This window comes from Leiobunum rupestre, chromosome 9 (assembly GCF_980474605.1).
Source record: "Leiobunum rupestre chromosome 9, qqLeiRupe1.1.hap1, whole genome shotgun sequence".
Taxonomy (NCBI): Eukaryota; Metazoa; Arthropoda; class Arachnida; order Opiliones; family Sclerosomatidae; genus Leiobunum; species Leiobunum rupestre.
The window spans coordinates 29,379,690-29,400,847 of NC_143392.1; the positions used below are offsets into that span (position 1 = coordinate 29,379,690).

Sequence of the window (21,158 nt, forward strand, 5' to 3'; positions counted from 1 at the left end):
CACACATTTTGGGGGGCTGATTCTAATGGGAATTTCGTCATGTGGTGCAACTTTTAAATATTTATAAAACACATTTTTCGTTACCTCTAGACCTTATTTTTCTAACGGTATAAGTAACGTTTCGTATATTTGTTTTGTTTTCCACTGGCAGCCAGAAAAACAAAATCTGAGATATTGCTCGAAAAACGTTATTTTTCCATTCTATAGAATTTATTGTATTATTAATAAAAACTTCAAATTTACCCATTTTTTAAATTTATAACTTTTTTAATAAATTTATATAAATATGCAAAATTTTAATTTTGTAAATATTGGAAAAAAACCGCGCATTAGATTTTTAAAATAATTTAATCTTAAACCATAGAATTTATTAAGTAAAATATTAAGCAAGCAATAAAATACTCAAAACACCAGCTGTATTTTTAAATCGTTAATTTATACATTTGACGAATTCTTAAAAATATTTATAGTTTTTATCTTCAACAAATGCCACAAGCCACTCTTTGTCGTAAACAGCTAAAACATATTTGTCGATGGAAATATCATCCGATAAAACAACAGATTCGCTATCTTGAACTGCAGCCTCTTTAAATTCATCCATAGTTAACTGAAGCGTATCAAGTTCAGTGTTTGACTGCGGTACCAATTCATGGTGTGATCGAGTGCCACCGATTGTCGAAGTCGTTCTGAAAGTTGGTCACTGTGGTTTACACATAGGATTTTGAAGCAAAATAAACTTTATTCCACTAATATTTTGTTCGGCCCATTGAGGCAACTGAAGTGAAGTTGTTATTTGATTAATAATTTTCAAGTCTTGGATCAATAAAAATAGGCAAACGAAGCTCCAAGAGCGCACACAGACAGTAAGTGACTTCTCCGAAAACTTTTCAATATCAATCCAGAAAGCACTTGACCATCACATTGTGGCTAAATCACAAACCTTGTACTTAAGAAGATTGAAGGAAGACTTACCAAGAAGGCATGCTCTAATACTAATCGATTTTGCAGAAAACTATTATTTCGTGTTTTATTGTAAGGGGTGAAACTCAGGGTCGTCTATACGTTTCAGGCGCCCCTGGGCTAATAATATCAGACGCCCACTTTTATATGGGCGGGTCTTTATTGAATACTAAATATATAATTGGCCAGACGGCGATCCTCCGTAACGCGGCGCCCTAGGGCTTAGCCCTATCTAGCCCAATAGTAGAGATGGGACTGATGAAACTGACCATGGAGCTTCAACATTTCCCTCCAAATTTGGAGCATATCCACTATTTCAATGATGGCTGCATCGCAATATAAAATTTGTAAGAACTTGTTGAACCTCTGCAATCATGTGTTAGATTTTCTCTCGGTTGGAATTACTTTGCAACTAGCCATGGTGAGGGTATAGGAGGTACAGTGAAGCGTTTGGTAGCAAGATTTTAAATCAAATAACTCCATTTCAGTTGTCTCAATGGACCAAACAAAATAATAGTGGAATAAAGTTTATTTATGCTTCCAAAACCGATGTGAGAAATCACAGTGACCAATTCTCAGAAGGACTTTCCTTCGCTTCGACAATCGTTGGCACTCTGTCAAACCATAAATTGGTACCCCAGTCAAATACTGAACTTGATACGCATCAGTTAACCTCGGATGAATTTAATACACGGGTTAAAGTGGCTGCAGCTCAAGATAGCGAATCTGATATTTTAATCGATGATATTTCCATCAGCCAATATTTTTCAGCTGTTTAAGACAAAGAGTGGTTTGTAGCATTTGTTGAAGAAAAAACTATGGAGAAAATGATTATTTACTAAATTTCATGAAATATGCGTAAGAAGGTTGCGTTTTTACGTGGCCAAACAAAATCTAAAAATGTTACGGGCCCTTGCAAAGTATTATAATTTATAATTTATCAAAACCGACACCTATAGACTCAACTGGCAAATATAAGTTACCAAAGAAAGATGTTTAAAAGTCCCAAAATATATTTAGAAAAATATTTCGCCAAATATATAAATTCCTCATGATATAAAAATATAGCTTGTGTTTTAAGTATTTTATTGCTTGCTTATATTTAACCGATGCTTTAAGATTAAATTATTTTTCAAAAAATGTAATGCGCTGGTTTATTCAAATATTTAAAACAATTCAAATTTGCATACCAATTATAATTTATTTAAAATGTCAGAAATTAAATTTACGTCAAAATTTTAAGAAGTTTTTATTAATATTCTATAAATTCTATAGAATCTAAGATTTGGTTTTTCTGTCTGCCAGTGGGAAACCATACAAATATACGAAACAATACTTAAACCGTTAGAAACATAAGGTCTAGAGGTAACAAAATTGTTTTTTTTTTAATTTTTGAAAGTTGCTCCACATGACGAAATACCCATTAGAATCAGACACCCCGAAATGTTTTTTTTTTATTTTTTTTATTTTTAAAAATCAACTAAAATGTGTAAATTTTTTTTTGAGATTTTATGATGTTTCCGTACTATACACTTCAAAATTAAGGAATGTTTCAAGTTGATATGTTAAAAATATAAAAGTTATTAACACTTAAATCTTGGGGTAGAGATTTCCCAAAAAAACATAACTAAAATTCACGGGTAATCAGCTAGGCTAATATAATTCTGTAACAAAATATTTTTTTAAAATTTTGCCCTTGAAATCGGTTAAAGTTCGTCAATTGACGAAAGGAATAAGTCTACAAAAATTTTATAAAAATCGTAGGACCCATAGTGGCATGATTGGCTGAAACCATATGGAATAGCCCATCTCCCTTAGCGTAGCTATATTATTTCTGGTCTCAAGATGGTAATTCTCTCCAAATAGAACATTTTAGTCCATACTTACATTATAAATGGCGTAGACGAATGGATTGTAGCATGAATTACTCATTGCCAGCCAGTGGGCGGCGAACCAGAGAACGTTAATGTACTTGTACCTAGTCAAAATATCGGGGGAAATGAGTTTAGAATGATAAAATCGATACTATATACGTGGAGGTGGGTTTCTGTTTGAAGTAATAGTCGAAATAGCTCACTCGTTGATATTGGGAAAGATGGCTTGAAACACGTTGTACGATTGAAGAGGCAGCCAACAGAAAGCGAAGAGACCCACCACTATCACCAGCATCTTGATTACCTGAAATTTGCCAAATATCAATCAATATTATCAGACATATTTAATGAGAAATAGGTTCGCAAGTTCCCGCTTTTTTTAAAATATGTTTCGAAATAAAAAATAGTGTCGATTAAAATATATCATATTTTCTAAAATATATGTCAGAGGCTTAATATTATTTATAAATAATTTAATATACTTCTGTAGAAACTCTGCGAATGGCACGACAACTGTCATATTTGGATCAGTTTCCTTTTCGTTTGAGAAGAATCTATCGAATTAGTTCAGAGCAATTTTTTATTAACCCTCTAGTAATGTTTAAAAAAACATCTTCAAATTGACTAACTGCCAACCCAACATTTTGACACGTTTAAATGAAATTTTTTATACAAGAATGGCGTCAGATAAATGGATTTATTTTGTTAAAATCGTTAGAAATTAAAATCTGTTCAGAGCACATTTTCAAATAAAACTTATAAATGTTTTATAGGCATTATTTAAATTAGGTCACACTTTAGCCATAGTTTTCGATATTTATAGTTTCTTATAGATTATATTTATAGATTTATATTTATTAGATTTTCATCAGTAATTCTAAGCACGTAATAGCATTAATTCAATATTGAATATTAAATATTTAATATTAAATATTTAATATTAAATATTTAATATTCAATATTTAATATTCAGTATTTAACCAACTTCGCAATTCCATCCCAATTTAAGGGGAGTATGATTTCACGAATTCCAAATGTCTGCCACCAGAGGGAAGATGAGACTGTAGCTAGAGTTAGCAGAACATTTTTTATTTAGCCGTCGCGACTGAAAAAACCCGTACCATTTTAACAGCCAATCAAAACCAAGAGATTTGACCTTACAGTCTTACGTTATTAATAGGCTCCGCCTATCGCCTTGCTGGGAGCGACCTAAAGCGGGGCAGGGCGATCTTTAGTAAATGGTCGATCCAACCTTCAAAATGGCGATTAATTTCGACCTCCAAAATGTTTAGAACTTTAAGATATACTGAACTCGTATAATAACAAGTTGGCAAGTCAAAATATACCTCTCCTCGGAAGAGTTTTTAATTTTCAGTGAAGCGTAACTGTATCCGTGGTTCTGCGGTAGAACGCTCACCTGTCGTTCAAGAGGGCGCTTCTGGAAAAACCTTTTCCCTGATTCTAAGAAACTGCGTACGCAGCGATTACCCTTTGCTTCGAAAATGCGTTCGCAGGCCTGACAGACCGACAGACAGACACGGTGGTTGTATAACCCCTCCTAGGGTACAAAGTCCCCTCGGAGAGGTAAAAATAACTATTTTAAACAAGGGTATTTTGACCTTGAAAACTGTGATCTCGACGTTCAAGATGGCGTTCTTTCAAATTGGAAATTAGGGCTTCCCTGACTAAGGATATTCTGGTGGAATATAAATGTATTAAATAATTAAATAAAATAAATTAAATTAAATTAAATAACTTCATAGTATCAAGCGTAATGTCTTAGTCTAAAGACGGCCGAAAATGTGCGCTCATTCCGGTTACTTGAGCGAAATAAGAAGGGACCTGAAATTTTTACTATTTAAACTCTCGACTAAATGAGACGAACGAGTTATAATTAGCCTATAAAGCGGGTTTTCTGGGCTATAAAATTTACGCTTGTACGTTGATCTTTTCAAATTTTATATTACTTTGGTAGTTATACTGGTGTTGGTCCATTTGATCGAAAAATATGTGATCGACAGTCGATCATTATACGTTGCAATTGATCGAAATTCCATTTGATCGAATCCCATTTGTCATTTGTTTCATAAGATCGAACCTTCAAATGATCGAATACTATTTGATCGAATTCAAAAGTATTTATAGTACCAGTTGGTATGTTTTTATTTTACCGAATGTCAATATGAAGTGCAGAAGGAATAATGATTGAATAATTCATTGCTTAAGTGCAGAAGGAATAATGATTGAATAATTCATTGCTTAAGTGCAGAAGGAATAATGATTGAATAATTCATTGGTTAAGTGCAGAAGGAATAATGATGGAATAATTAATTGCTTTAACTGTATTAAGCCACAAAGATGAAGAGATTTTTACTTTATACACTATATGATGGAATTTTTTATGACATCGACGATAACGGCCCGTTGTTTTTGATATATATAAATAGGGTCAGGTTAGGTTAGGTTAGGTTAGGTTAGGTTAGGTTGATGTACGCGCGCCGTAGGCGCGTATGAACCGTTGCCTTTTCGATTTACTCCCAAAAACTAGTAGTTTTACCCTACAGTAGCTTTCGATCAAATTTCGTTCGATCAAATGCAATTCGATCAAATGCCATTCGATCAAATGCAATTCGATCAAATGCCATTCGATCAAATGCAATTCGATCAAATGGAAATTCGATCAAATGGGACCCGTTCGATCATTTGGGAATAGATCAAATAGACTCAAACCGTCATACTCCTATATTGAAGGGTGGGTAAAAATGCCGACCCACCAAACAAAATTAGAATTTATATGAAAGACCGACAAGCTGATTTATTATTATTTATTATTATTATTATTTTTATTATTATTATTTATCTTCTATTTCGTTACACGCAGACGATTTTAAACTGAAAACACGAAACTGCACAAGGTAGGAAAATGGTTTTCATATCAATTCAAATTTTTTCACGGTGAGTCGACATTCTTACCCACCTTTTAATATAGGCGCATATAATTTAATTTGTTGATTAAATAGACAATACAAGGTGTTTCAAAAGTTTATGCAAAAACTTTAAGTAGTTGTAGGGGGTGAGTTGAGAAGTATGCCTGTTTTTTCCCCATTTTCCTACGATGAGTTAAAAGAGCGCCAGAGAGCTTCAAAGTACGACCTACTAGCCCCTGGAAGTAGGCTGAAACAAGCGCAAAACCAAGCAGCAGGGACTTAAATTTCTGTTTAAGTTTACTTTTTTACGCTGGTTACCTCGATTGGTTTACAAAGTCCTTTTTTTACCTATCACAAGAACCCAAACCTTAATGTTCGCATTTCCCGTTTGATTTCAGTGCCCATGAGAGACGTAACATTATTTGAACCGCTCTTGAGAAGAGGTTAACACGAGCTGCTTGTGAGTTGAGATTAGATGTTAAAAAAATGCCCATTCCTGCATCAGCTTAGCCAGGATTTTGTTTCGGGGGGGGGGGGATACATACAACCACACTCCGGGCTACGCCTCTGCATCCCTGGTTCATTCTCCAAATGGATCTCGGGGGGAAAATGACCACACGGAAGACAGGGAACTGACTGACCCCCTAATGGGACTGACCTTTCGTTTGTTTCGCTGTAACGCGGCGTCTCGGGCCTCTTGGGAGTTTCCGGGAGTTTTTTCCTCTCGAAGACGGAGTCCCATCCGGCCGTACACGTAGACGATGATACAAAGCGGCAGGAGGTACTGCAACACGACCAGAGAGTGGTTGTAGATCTTCCAGGCCAGAGGATTGAAGTCCACCACTTCGCAGAAGGGTTTGGTGTCGTTGCGGGTCTCGTGGTCGTAGATGAACCTCACCTTCAGCGCCTTCTCGGACGAAATTTTGGAAATTAATTATTTGTCCCGTTAATGAAAGCAAAATCCCTGTTGGTTGTACCATGGCGTAAGGAATGGCTGAAATGGTAGACGAGACCCAAATACAAATGACGTACACTTTGACCCTGCTTTTGGTGGCCCTTGGTTTCAGCGGGTGCATGATTGCCCTGTAGCGCTCCAAAGCTATGGCGGTCAATGAAAATATACTGACGTTCACCGATAGCACCTAAATGATAAATTACAATTAAGAATCTATTGGGATCGAACGTACACGAATATTAATCGATTGGTAATGAATAGCCATGATTATTAATCACGATTAATAATTCACCAATATTATTAGATTGTGAATGAGTCGTCACGATTATTAATCGACATTAATATCTTCTGTAGATCACTCGGAACAATCTAGATAATATCTTCTCTAGATCACTCGGAACAATCTAGATAATATCTTCTCTAGATCACTCGGAACAATCTAGATAATATCTTCTCTAGATCACTCGGAACATTCTAGATAATATCATCTCTAGATCACTCTGAACAATCTAGATAATATCTTCTCTAGATCACTCGGAAAATTCTAGATAATATCTTCTCTAGATCACTCGGAACAATCTAGATAATATCATCTCTAGATCACTCGGAACAATCTAGATAATATCTCACTAGATCAGTCGGAACAATCTAGATAATATCTTCTCTAGATCACTCGGAACAATCTAGATAATATCTTCTCTAGATCAGTCGGAACAATCTAGATAATATCTTCTCTAGATCACTCGGAACATTCTAGATAATATCATCTCTAGATCACTCGGAACAATCTAGATAATATCTTCTCTAGATCACTTGGAAAATTCTAGATAATATCTTCTCTAGATCACTCGGAAAATTCTAGATAATATCATCTCTAGATCACTCGGAACAATCTAGATAATATCATCTCTAGATCACTCGGAACAATCTAGATAATATCTCCTCTAGATCACTCGGAACAATCTAGATAATATCTTCTTTAGATCACTCGGAACAATCTAGATAATATCTTCTCTAGATCAGTCGGAACAATCTAGATAATATCTTCTCTAGATCACTCGGAACAATCTAGATAATATCTTCTCTAGATCACTCGGAACATTCTAGATAATATCATCTCTAGATCACTCGGAACAATCTAGATAATATCTTCTCTAGATCACTTGGAAAATTCTAGATAATATCTTCTCTAGATCACTCGGAAAATTCTAGATAATATCATCTCTAGATCACTCGGAACAATCTAGATAATATCATCTCTAGATCACTCGGAACAATCTAGATAATATTTTCTCTAGATCACTCGGAACAATCTAGATAATATCTTCTCTAGATCACTCGGAACATTCTAGATAATATCATCTCTAGATCACTCGGAACATTCTAGATAATATCATCTCTAGATCACTCGGAACAATCTAGATAATATCTTCTCTAGATCACTTGGAAAATTCTAGATAATATCTTCTCTAGATCACTCGGAAAATTCTAGATAATATCTTCTCTAGATCACTCGGAACAATCTAGATAATATCATCTCTAGATCACTCGGAACAATCTAGATAATATCTCCTCTAGATCAGTCGGAACAATCTAGATAATATCTTCTCTAGATCACTTGGAACAATCTAGATAATATCTCCTCTAGATCACTCGGAACAATCTAGATAATATCTTCTTTAGATCACTCGGAACAATCTAGATAATATCTTCTCTAGATCAGTCGGAACAATCTAGATAATATCTTCTCTAGATCACTCGGAACAATCTAGATAATATCTTCTCTAGATCACTCGGAACATTCTAGATAATATCATCTCTAGATCACTCGGAACAATCTAGATAATATCTTCTCTAGATCACTTGGAAAATTCTAGATAATATCTTCTCTAGATCACTCGGAAAATTCTAGATAATATCATCTCTAGATCACTCGGAACAATCTAGATAATATCTTCTCTAGATCACTCGGAACAATCTAGATAATATCTTCTCTAGATCACTCGGAACATTCTAGATAATATCATCTCTAGATCACTCTGAACAATCTATATAATATCTTCTCTAGATCACTCGGAAAATTCTAGATAATATCTTCTCTAGATCACTCGGAACAATCTAGATAATATCATCTCTAGATCACTCGGAACAATCTAGATAATATCTCCTCTAGATCAGTCGGAACAATCTAGATAATATCTTCTCTAGATCACTCGGAACAATCTAGATAATATATCCTCTAGATCACTCGGAACAATCTAGATAATATCTTCTTTAGATCACTCGGAACAATCTAGATAATATCTTCTCTAGATCAGTCGGAACAATCTAGATAATATCTTCTCTAGATCACTCGGAACAATCTAGATAATATCTTCCCTAGATCACTCGGAACATTCTAGATAATATCATCTCTAGATCACTCGGAACAATCTAGATAATATCTTCTCTAGATCACTTGGAAAATTCTAGATAATATCTTCTCTAGATCACTCGGATAATTCTAGATAATATCATCTCTAGATCACTCGGAACAATCTAGATAATATCTCCTCTAGATCAGTCGGAACAATCTAGATAATATCTTCTCTAGATCACTTGGAACAATCTAGATAATATCTTCTCTAGATCAGTCGGAACAATCTAGATAATATCTTCTCTAGATCACTCGGAACATTCTAGATAATATCATCTCTAGATCACTCGGAACAATCTAGATAATATCTTCTCTAGATCACTTGGAAAATTCTAGATAATATCTTCTCTAGATCACTCGGAAAATTCTAGATAATATCTTCTCTAGATCACTCGGAACAATCTAGATAATATCATCTCTAGATCACTCGGAACAATCTAGATAATATCTCCTCTAGATCAGTCGGAACAATCTAGATAATATCTTCTCTAGATCACTTGGAACAATCTAGATAATATCTCCTCTAGATCACTCGGAACAATCTAGATAATATCTTCTTTAGATCACTCGGAACAATCTAGATAATATCTTCTCTAGATCAGTCGGAACAATCTAGATAATATCTTCTCTAGATCACTCGGAACATTCTAGATAATATCATCTCTAGATCACTCGGAACAATCTAGATAATATCTTCTCTAGATCACTTGGAAAATTCTAGATAATATCTTCTCTAGATCACTCGGAAAATTCTAGATAATATCATCTCTAGATCACTCGGAACAATCTAGATAATATCATCTCTAGATCACTCGGAACAATCTAGATAATATCTCCTCTAGATCACTCGGAACAATCTAGATAATATCTTCTTTAGATCACTCGGAACAATCTAGATAATATCTTCTCTAGATCAGTCGGAACAATCTAGATAATATCTTCTCTAGATCACTCGGAACAATCTAGATAATATCTTCTCTAGATCACTCGGAACATTCTAGATAATATCATCTCTAGATCACTCGGAACAATCTAGATAATATCTTCTCTAGATCACTTGGAAAATTCTAGATAATATCTTCTCTAGATCACTCGGAAAATTCCAGATAATATCATCTCTAGATCACTCGGAACAATCTAGATAATATCATCTCTAGATCACTCGGAACAATCTAGATAATATTTTCTCTAGATCACTCGGAACAATCTAGATAATATCTTCTCTAGATCACTAGGAACAATCTAGATAATATCTTCTCTAGATCACTCGGAACATTCTAGATAATATCATCTCTAGATCACTCGGAACAATCTAGATAATATCTTCTCTAGATCACTCGGAACAATCTAGATAATATCTTCTCTAGATCACTCGGAACAATCTAGATAATATCTTCTCTAGATCACTCGGAACATTCTAGATAATATCATCTCTAGATCACTCTGAACAATCTAGATAATATCTTCTCTAGATCACTCGGAACATTCTAGATAATATCATCTCTAGATCACTCGGAACAATCTAGATAATATCTTCTCTAGATCACTTGGAAAATTCTAGATAATATCATCTCTAGATCACTCGGAACAATCTAGATAATATCATCTCTAGATCACTCGGAACAATCTAGATAATATTTTCTCTAGATCACTCGGAACAATCTAGATAATATCTTCTTTAGATCACTCGGAACAATCTAGATAATATCTTCTCTAGATCAGTCGGAACAATCTAGATAATATCTTCTCTAGATCACTCGGAACAATCTAGATAATATCTTCTCTAGATCACTCGGAACATTCTAGATAATATCATCTCTAGATCACTCGGAACAATCTAGATAATATCTTCTCTAGATCACTTGGAAAATTCTAGATAATATCTTCTCTAGATCACTCGGAAAATTCTAGATAATATCATCTCTAGATCACTCGGAACAATCTAGATAATATCATCTCTAGATCACTCGGAACAATCTAGATAATATTTTCTCTAGATCACTCGGAACAATCTAGATAATATCTTCTCTAGATCACTCGGAACATTCTAGATAATATCATCTCTAGATCACTCGGAACAATCTAGATAATATCATCTCTAGATCACTCGGAACAATCTAGATAATATTTTCTCTAGATCACTCGGAACAATCTAGATAATATCTTCTCTAGATCACTCGGAACAATCTAGATAATATCTTCTCTAGATCACTCGGAACATTCTAGATAATATCATCTCTAGATCACTCGGAACATTCTAGATAATATCATCTCTAGATCACTCGGAACAATCTAGATAATATCTTCTCTAGATCACTTGGAAAATTCTAGATAATATCTTCTCTAGATCACTCGGAAAATTCTAGATAATATCTTCTCTAGATCACTCGGAACAATCTAGATAATATCATCTCTAGATCACTCGGAACAATCTAGATAATATCTCCTCTAGATCACTCGGAAAATTCTAGATAATATCTTCTCTAGATCACTCGGAACAATCTAGATAATATCATCTCTAGATCACTCGGAACAATCTAGATAATATCTCCTCTAGATCAGTCGGAACAATCTAGATAATATCTTCTCTAGATCACTCGGAACAATCTAGATAATATCTCCTCTAGATCACTCGGAACAATCTAGATAATATCTTCTTTAGATCACTCGGAACAATCTAGATAATATCTTCTCTAGATCAGTCGGAACAATCTAGATAATATCTTCTCTAGATCACTCGGAACAATCTAGATAATATCTTCCCTAGATCACTCGGAACATTCTAGATAATATCATCTCTAGATCACTCGGAACAATCTAGATAATATCTTCTCTAGATCACTTGGAAAATTCTAGATAATATCTTCTCTAGATCACTCGGAAAATTCTAGATAATATCATCTCTAGATCACTCGGAACAATCTAGATAATATCTCCTCTAGATCAGTCGGAACAATCTAGATAATATCTTCTCTAGATCACTTGGAACAATCTAGATAATATCTTCTCTAGATCAGTCGGAACAATCTAGATAATATCTTCTCTAGATCACTCGGAACATTCTAGATAATATCATCTCTAGATCACTCGGAACAATCTAGATAATATCTTCTCTAGATCACTTGGAAAATTCTAGATAATATCTTCTCTAGATCACTCGGAAAATTCTAGATAATATCTTCTCTAGATCACTCGGAACAATCTAGATAATATCATCTCTAGATCACTCGGAACAATCTAGATAATATCTCCTCTAGATCAGTCGGAACAATCTAGATAATATCTTCTCTAGATCACTTGGAACAATCTAGATAATATCTCCTCTAGATCACTCGGAACAATCTAGATAATATCTTCTTTAGATCACTCGGAACAATCTAGATAATATCTTCTCTAGATCAGTCGGAACAATCTAGATAATATCTTCTCTAGATCACTCGGAACATTCTAGATAATATCATCTCTAGATCACTCGGAACAATCTAGATAATATCTTCTCTAGATCACTTGGAAAATTCTAGATAATATCTTCTCTAGATCACTCGGAGAATTCTAGATAATATCATCTCTAGATCACTCGGAACAATCTAGATAATATCATCTCTAGATCACTCGGAACAATCTAGATAATATCTCCTCTAGATCACTCGGAACAATCTAGATAATATCTTCTTTAGATCACTCGGAACAATCTAGATAATATCTTCTCTAGATCAGTCGGAACAATCTAGATAATATCTTCTCTAGATCACTCGGAACAATCTAGATAATATCTTCTCTAGATCACTCGGAACATTCTAGATAATATCATCTCTAGATCACTCGGAACAATCTAGATAATATCTTCTCTAGATCACTTGGAAAATTCTAGATAATATCTTCTCTAGATCACTCGGAAAATTCTAGATAATATCATCTCTAGATCACTCGGAACAATCTAGATAATATCATCTCTAGATCACTCGGAACAATCTAGATAATATTTTCTCTAGATCACTCGGAACAATCTAGATAATATCTTCTCTAGATCACTCGGAACAATCTAGATAATATCTTCTCTAGATCACTCGGAACATTCTAGATAATATCATCTCTAGATCACTCGGAACAATCTAGATAATATCTTCTCTAGATCACTTGGAAAATTCTAGATAATATCTTCTCTAGATCACTCGGAAAATTCTAGATAATATCTTCTCTAGATCACTCGGAACAATCTAGATAATATCATCTCTAGATCACTCGGAACAATCTAGATAATATCTCCTCTAGATCAGTCGGAACAATCTAGATAATATCTTCTCTAGATCACTTGGAACAATCTAGATAATATCTCCTCTAGATCACTCGGAACAATCTAGATAATATCTTCTTTAGATCACTCGGAACAATCTAGATAATATCTTCTCTAGATCAGTCGGAACAATCTAGATAATATCATCTCTAGATCACTCGGAACAATCTAGATAATATCATCTCTAGATCACTCGGAACAATCTAGATAATATTTTCTCTAGATCACTCGGAACAATCTAGATAATATCTTCTCTAGATCACTCGGAACAATTTCAAGAGCCAATGAGCAGCAATCAGAATGGTCCTACTGCAGTTTACGAATCTCAAAACTATTGATGAAACGTGAAAAATACGATTACAAATATTTGTATAGCCGGCATATATAAATTGAATTAGCTGGTACCAAGTAAGCCCAGCCGTAATATTAGTCCGACATTTATGAAATGGCATGCCTCAAAGCTAATTAAACTCACATCGAAAATTTTTAGATACTTGGGTTTGGAAATAAGGTAGAACGCGAACAGTTTTAAAATTTGAATGATTTTTACTCGAAATTATTTTTTTGAGGTACCTAGTTTTGGAAATAAGTTAACGAAACACAAATGCGTTAGTGTTAATTAATTGCTTCAGATACGTGGTTCTAGAAATTAGGTAGATAAACGCGTATGCGTTAGCGTTAATTGACATGATTATTTTCAGACACTAGGTTTTGGAAATAAGTTAGAATGTGAACAGTTTTAAAATTGAAATAACTTCTTACTCAAACGTAGGATGATTCGAACTAACCGGGAGTGGTCATCTCCCGTTTTAGTCGGGACAGTAAAAAATTCACGGCTATAACAAGTATCGCCATCTATCGTAGCACTTTTATACTTTTCGTCTGCTAGTTTTTCTGTTCGCGTATTTCTAGTCTCGTGTTTTAGTAGGAATAGACAATGAACATTTAGTTTATTTCCTTGGCAAAATAGGTGCAATATGCAAATTGAAAATCAAGCAAGGAAAATTCTGGAACCTTCAAATTTAGGGATAGTGATAAATTAATTATTACAAGAACATATTAATTATAGTGCATTGTCTAAGCCCGTTAGCAATGCAACAGATATATAACAAATAAATATATTATTATTTCTTTATATATATAACAGTTTTTGGATATTTAAGTCGCTTAGGGAAAGGGTTTTCCTTGGTGGGTTCCTTACCATCCGCAAAATGTCAATGATAAACGTGGTGATGTTGTTTTAAAGTTTCGACAGTAATGCTTTGACGGTTAATCGACTCGATCCATTTTTGGGTTATGTGTTTGTTTTTCCCATTCCAACCAGGTTTAGGTATGGGATAAAAAAACTATATCCTTATGGCACCTAGAGTCACTACGACAATTATCATAGCAATAGTATCTTCCCATTATTAAAATTATTGAACTAGTTAGTAAAAACAACATTAAATTCTAAAAATATACACTTAACTAATTTCCTAAAGTGAAGTTATGGGGAGGAGTATTTATATTCGAAAACTAGCAGACGAATGTTTTTTAAACATGTAGAAAAGGTGGCGCTAAACCTTTATGTCCGCGATTCTGGCTCGCGCTGCGTTGCCGTAGAGCGAGAGAGCGAGAGAGAGAGAGAGCGAGAGAGAGAGAGAGAGAGAGAGAAGCCCGTAGTGTATTGTATTCCTAGCTCAAACCGATTTGGTTTACCATCTTTAATCAGCGCTCTCAATACCGGGAAAGAGGTACTGTCATTTACACTTAAAGGTAAAAAAGGTACATTTAATAATGGCAACGCCACGGTTTACAGTTATACGACCGCCAGGGATCTAAACGAAATTGTAATTAAATTGTTTAAGCTAAAGAATCTTGGATCTGAAGGTAGCGAGTAGCCTTTTAAGTATTTGGAAAAAAGAACGGTATTGGTAGGTGGACCTTATTCTAACTACACATCGGATTAAAACCTAGTCCCACTCGAAAGCCTAAGGTCTAGGTCCTTCATTTTGAATTTGGAAGTCCCATATTAGAACCTTTTTTCCCGATTACTTTCACAAATTTTTATCCTTCTGTAACTCAAGATGTCAACAGCCTAGCCCTATCTCAAGCTTTATTCGATTTGATTTTTTATAGAATTAATTAATGTCACCAAATACTTCCAAAAGGTGACTTCAACTCCTAGAATCGTTGCTAATGGGAACTAAAACTTTCTCCTAACATTGACAGCTCCATTATAGCAGTCCTTGGCAATTTACCGTAATTGCTTACGATAAAATTAATCTAGACTGTCTGACCTTAATTATTAAAGCTTCTAAGACAAGGACCTACAGGGTGGCCCAATTTGCTCTGACCAGGCATTTCTCAACAACTATTTGAGATTTCAAATTGTAAATTTGAAGAAATATCGAATAACTTGTCCCTTTTTTTCAAAATTTATTTAACCGATAGGTGGTAGGAAAAACGTTTCAATGAGAAAGTTGAAGAGCTTACGTGAAAACCTACAAATAGCGTTGGTTTGATCGAAATCGACCTATTTTATCCCTAGATATTGAGGTCAGAAAAAAAAACAGGTTAGCCATAGCAGGCCAAAGGGTTGTTTAACAAATGAGAGAACGATAAACAAGTTCTATTCAATCAAACAAAAGCATTTTTAATCACTTCTAACGAATTAAAGGTTGGGACATTACAAGAATGGTTCAATAATTCCTGCGTCTGCCGCGATACATGTTTCAGTGCGATGAAGCGTACTTCGGAATGCACGATGGATCATGTCGGGAGCGATCAACTGAAAGGCATCGATGATACGCTGACGTAATTCGACAACTCTCTTAACATGAGCTTTAATGAAACCTCACAGGAAGAAGTCCATCGGTGTGAGGTCAGGCGAGCTAAGAAGCCATTGGACGGGTCCGTTGCGGCCTATCCATCGATGTTCGAGTTCAGCGGAAAGGTAGTCTACCACTGCTCTAGGTTGATGTGGAGGCGCACCGTCATGCTGGAGACAGAGTCGTATGTAGTTGGCTAACGGAATGTCTTCTAATGCACCCGCGACGTCATTCTGTAACAAAGCTAAGTAGCTCTGCCCATTTAAACGGTGTGGCAAAAAAAAAGGACCGATCACTCGATCTCCGACCAGACTCGCCCACGTGTGATTGTTTTGGTGATTAAACGGCCTGTCTCTCCCGAACGAACATTCATCGGACACCAAAAGTAAGTTTAAAAATTCCGGAGATTTGCGCTCCATATTGCACAGCCAGTTACAAATTTCAAACCTACGAATCATATCCCCGTCATGAAGAGCTTGATGAAGTGTTGCCCGATGAGGATGGAAATTGTGCTCGTGATGGATTCCCCAAATGCGGGCTCTGGGCACACCCAATTCTAGGTTTGCACCTCGAATGGTTGTGACTGGGAAATCTGTCTGGAAACCGCATTCTGAAAAGCGTTTGATGGGCTTCACCATAAAATAATTGGACCATGAAAGCGCGCTGTTCAGCAGAATACACAGGCATTGCGAACATGCAACACTCAGACTGATCGTTATTGCGGGTTATTTTGGTTTAAATACTAAATAAACCTTAGTAAAAATCAGTTCGAAAAAACATGTTTTGTTGATTTACTAAGTCTAATTAGACCAGTTTATCGTTCTCTCATTTGTTAAACAACCCTTTGGCCTGCTATGGCCAACCTGTTTTTTTTTTCTGACCTATAAAATAGGTCGATTTCAATCAAACGAACGCTATTTGTAGGTTTTCACGTAGGCTCATCAACTTTCTCATTGAAAAGTTTTTACTACCACCGTATCGGTCAAAAAATAAATTTTGAAAAAAAAGGAAAAGTTATTCGATTGTCTTCAAATTTACAATTTGAAACGTTCACAGCGCAATTCTCATACCCTGGAAGTTTCAAAATTATATCTCAATAGAAAAATGCCTGGTCAGAGCAAATTGGGCCACCCTGTATATTTCACTTTTAAGCCCTAAGGACTTAAAAGAGAAAACGGTACGAATTCTAGTTACGAGTAACATGTCGCAATCTATCTATTGTCAGAGGTTCAATTAATCGAAAGTTGCGTAGAGGGGGATGGAATGGAAGAAACATTCTGTTTTGACGCCACCCGGTGCCCGGTTACTTTTTAATTAAATTCAGCATCTTTAGCTATTTTTAGCTCTTGTCAGACGATCTCATTAGCTACCCAATTTAAAAGTGTCAACGCATTTGTCAAATAAGTAAGAAAATTAAAACATTTTGGACGGTCCTGCGAAATTTAATATTTTTTTGGTGGCAGTTCCTTAGATTGTCGTGAATTTAGTCAAAACCACACTAAAAAAAACAATTTGAAAGCCCCGTTTCATTTTAAACAGCTTAAAAAGTATTCCCCTCATAAAAATCGGTAACTCATTGTTTTCCAAGGCCATTAAGGCAGAGGTGGGCAAAAATTGTGAGCGAATTCTGAAATGAACGCTCAGACCTTTTTAATTTGAGTGATCAAGTAAGCTAATGCTCAATACTGGCGATGCTACTTTATCTCTCTTAAACTGAACCAGCTCAGGCCGAGCGCCGTGAAATTATCTCAGTCACTGATCGTTCACGGTGCGTTGAGCGAAATCGGCTGATCGACACGCTAGCCTGCTCAATTTCAAGCGCCACGTCCTCCAGCGGCGAGATAATTTGTTCACTAGAAAGCGCTGACGGCGGGCTGAGTGAGATCGCGCCGAAATAAGCGGTAGTTTTTTAAAATTGGAATTTCTCAACGCACTGAGCGACGGGATAGTCTTTTTTCCGGAATTCGCTCACAGCGCGGTGAGAAAAAAATATACAAATAATATTATATTGTCGATTTTTTTAGTCAATGCACTTTTTTATGAAATAATTTATAAGAAATGCAACCCCGTCGTTCAGTGGGATGAGAAATTCCAATGTTAAAAAACTAGCGCTTCTCTCGGCGCGATCTCACTCAGCCCGCCGTCAGCGCTTTCTAGTGAACGAATTATCCCGCCGCTAGTAGAAGCGGCGCTTAAAATTGAGCAGGCTAGCGCGTCGATCGGCCGATCTCGCTCACCGCGCCGTGAAAAATCACTGACTGAGCGAACTAATCGGCGATCACCCTGAGCTGGCTCAATTTCTCTTTCTCGCTTAACAAGACCAACCGACCTTCGTATTTGAAGTGCTCACTCGTTTCGAGAAGATTTTCAAAAATGAACGCTCACAATGTTGCCCACCTCTGCATTAAGGCACAAGCCGGAAATTAATTGTCATAGTTTGAGTTAATACAATTGTTTATTTACTAAAAGACAGATACGAAATTGCGTTGAAATAATAATATACTTTATTATTCGGTTGTTTTCACGAATTTTCAAAAATTGGATATCTACTGCCGCTCTGAACGAATAAATACATTTCTTAAAAATTCATTAAAACCATATCTTCTGAAACTTTGACTAACATTAACTAGCGTTCTTCGAGTGCCGCCAGTAACCATGGTGACTCGAATCGCGAAGTAGGTCGTATTCCAGCATCGCGCGCTTTATTATTAACCAAGGTAAGTTTGTTTTTGCGTTATCCGCCGAGTGGCTCTGCGGGTAGGGTATTCGAATGAAAATAAAATGGAGAACTAAATCTTATTCGTGTAATTTCACAATGAATATGCACCATGAGTGCCACCTGCTGTTGCGAGAACTCCATAACTATTTTGAATATCGGATACTTTTTAGTTTTTTTTAGATTTTTAAATTTGTCCTTTATGAGCGTCCATAAATTACGTGAGGGGTTTAGGGGAGGGAGGCGGTCGAGCTGAAACTCACCCAATCTCACGTGGAGGAGGGGGGGGGGGGTTTCGGCAAATATCACGTAATTTTTTTTCCGCAAGAAACATTGTAAATTTGCGAATTTTAGTAGATCCTTAATACTTAAAATTTAAGTATTTTATTGTTCGATTTCCTCACTGTGATTCAAGACTACGTTCTGTCTAAAATACAAATAATTAAGCAAATTATTATTATTTTTAAATAATCCAACGCAATCAAACACAGATTAACGTATTTACACTAAAAATACGCATTTTGAAAAATCTCACGTGATATTAGGGGGAGGGAGGGGGTCGAGACAAATCTCACGACATCTCACCAAGGGGGAGGTGGGATCAAAAAATCGCCAAAATCACCAAAATCGCCTCACGTAATTAATGGACGCTCCCTTTCTTGATAATTTTTTAGATTTTTAAATCTGTCCCTTATTAAATTTACTATTGAAAAGAAAAACGTAGGTTTTTCAGTCCGCAGAACTGGTTTTTGAATAATACACATCCTTTTTAAAACTGGGGCTGCGGAGAACCACGGAGAAAAATGTTAGAGAGGTGTCGTGAGACAATTTTAAAGTGCCATCGATACGTTAACTACTTGGGAGAACGTTACAGAAAAATAAAGTACTTTGATCGCGAAACGAAATGCAACCTTACCTTGAATGAGGCATTCTAGAAAGTTGGGCACGGGATCACGTTGCCAGGGAAACTGCCGAACAAGCTTAATTTTTCGCGTATCAAACACGAGAGTGCTCTAACGAAGGAAGAGTGCTGTATCTCGTAACATATTACTCATCCAAGTTATCAACTACCGCGCTTCAACACACGTACCCTCGCAAACGTTTCGCGTCGTTTTGATCTATGTGGTGTTTGGAAAATGCTCGTTTTCACGTTCACGTTCAAGTCCGTTTTGAGAATAATTGCACACGCGCATCATGGTCAAGCAATTAAGAGTACGTCTGCATTGTAATTAAGCCTGCCTAGTTTGAAAAGTTCCCTGGGGTTTCGATTTTATCTACCCGGAAGGTTCAGAACAAGAACAAAGACTAAAGCTTTCGTTTTCAAGGCTGCATGTATTACGAACGGAAGAGTGAAGCTAGACCGCAAGCACGGCCCGAATGGGTTGAAATGAAATATGAAGATATAGTCTTAAAAGTTTCCTTTCTGTTTCAATTTTCTCCATTCGCAACAAGAACAAAGAAAAATGATTTCAATTCCAATAGTGTGTCCGTTTGAGACCCGCCGGTGAGGAAGAAACCGAACCAGAAAGACATAAATCATGACACACGCAGGGATTTGTCCCGCGGGGACTGAACTTCCATCAGAAGTTCTTTCCATTCATTTCTGATATTATGGACGTACTTCCCGGGCGGTCCACCTTTAACAAAGTGAAGAAATTCTAGAATCTCTCACGAGAGACGCAATTTTCAGAAGGCGCCATTTAACCATTAAGTGTGAGCCTACGAATGTGAAGATTAACGTCATTTTTGGGTCAGATTTCTAGACCTTTGGATTTTAGTAAAACTCTTTATTTTTTTGGAGCTAAAACTGTGATCTGATTTGGGCCATTTTTATTAAACCTCTAGTTATTGTTTCAAAAAAATTTATACCTTGTTAATTTTATTTTGTTAAATAAGTAATTACTTAAAATCTGTCTACGGCACATTTTCCATTAAGTCCCTTAATTGCTTCATAAAAAAGATTTAAAATTTTCGTTTTAGGTCGCAATTTATCCATCGTTCTTGATACATCATAAACGCAAAATTTAACCATGGTTAATTTAAACTAGTAAATAGTAAGTAATGTACTATAGAGACAGATACTTCATGGTTTAAAATAAACTTTTATTAAAAAGAATATTTCGGAAGCTTTTCGAGCCCACTCGCTCCTTTTCAACCCAGATAGAAATGGCGAAAAATCCAAATACAAACAGATAGCAAAATCAGC

The 21,158-nt window shown here is 35.7% G+C and overlaps 1 protein-coding gene across 1 annotated transcript in view; it reads right to left on the reverse strand.

The window, feature by feature from the left end:
* Positions 1-454: 454 nt before the first annotated feature.
* LOC149927092 (tachykinin-like peptides receptor 99D) overlaps positions 455-21,158 on the reverse strand; it is a 99,300-nt gene continuing 78,596 nt past the window's right edge. Inside the window, exons 2-6 of the mRNA XM_090159270.1 lie at positions 6,739-6,903; positions 6,420-6,668; positions 3,038-3,138; positions 2,848-2,938; positions 455-607 (exon numbers count right to left, since the gene is read on the reverse strand). Coding sequence (XP_090015396.1) covers positions 455-607; positions 2,848-2,938; positions 3,038-3,138; positions 6,420-6,668; positions 6,739-6,903 — 759 coding nt within the window. The remainder of the gene's footprint in view (positions 608-2,847; positions 2,939-3,037; positions 3,139-6,419; positions 6,669-6,738; positions 6,904-21,158) is intronic.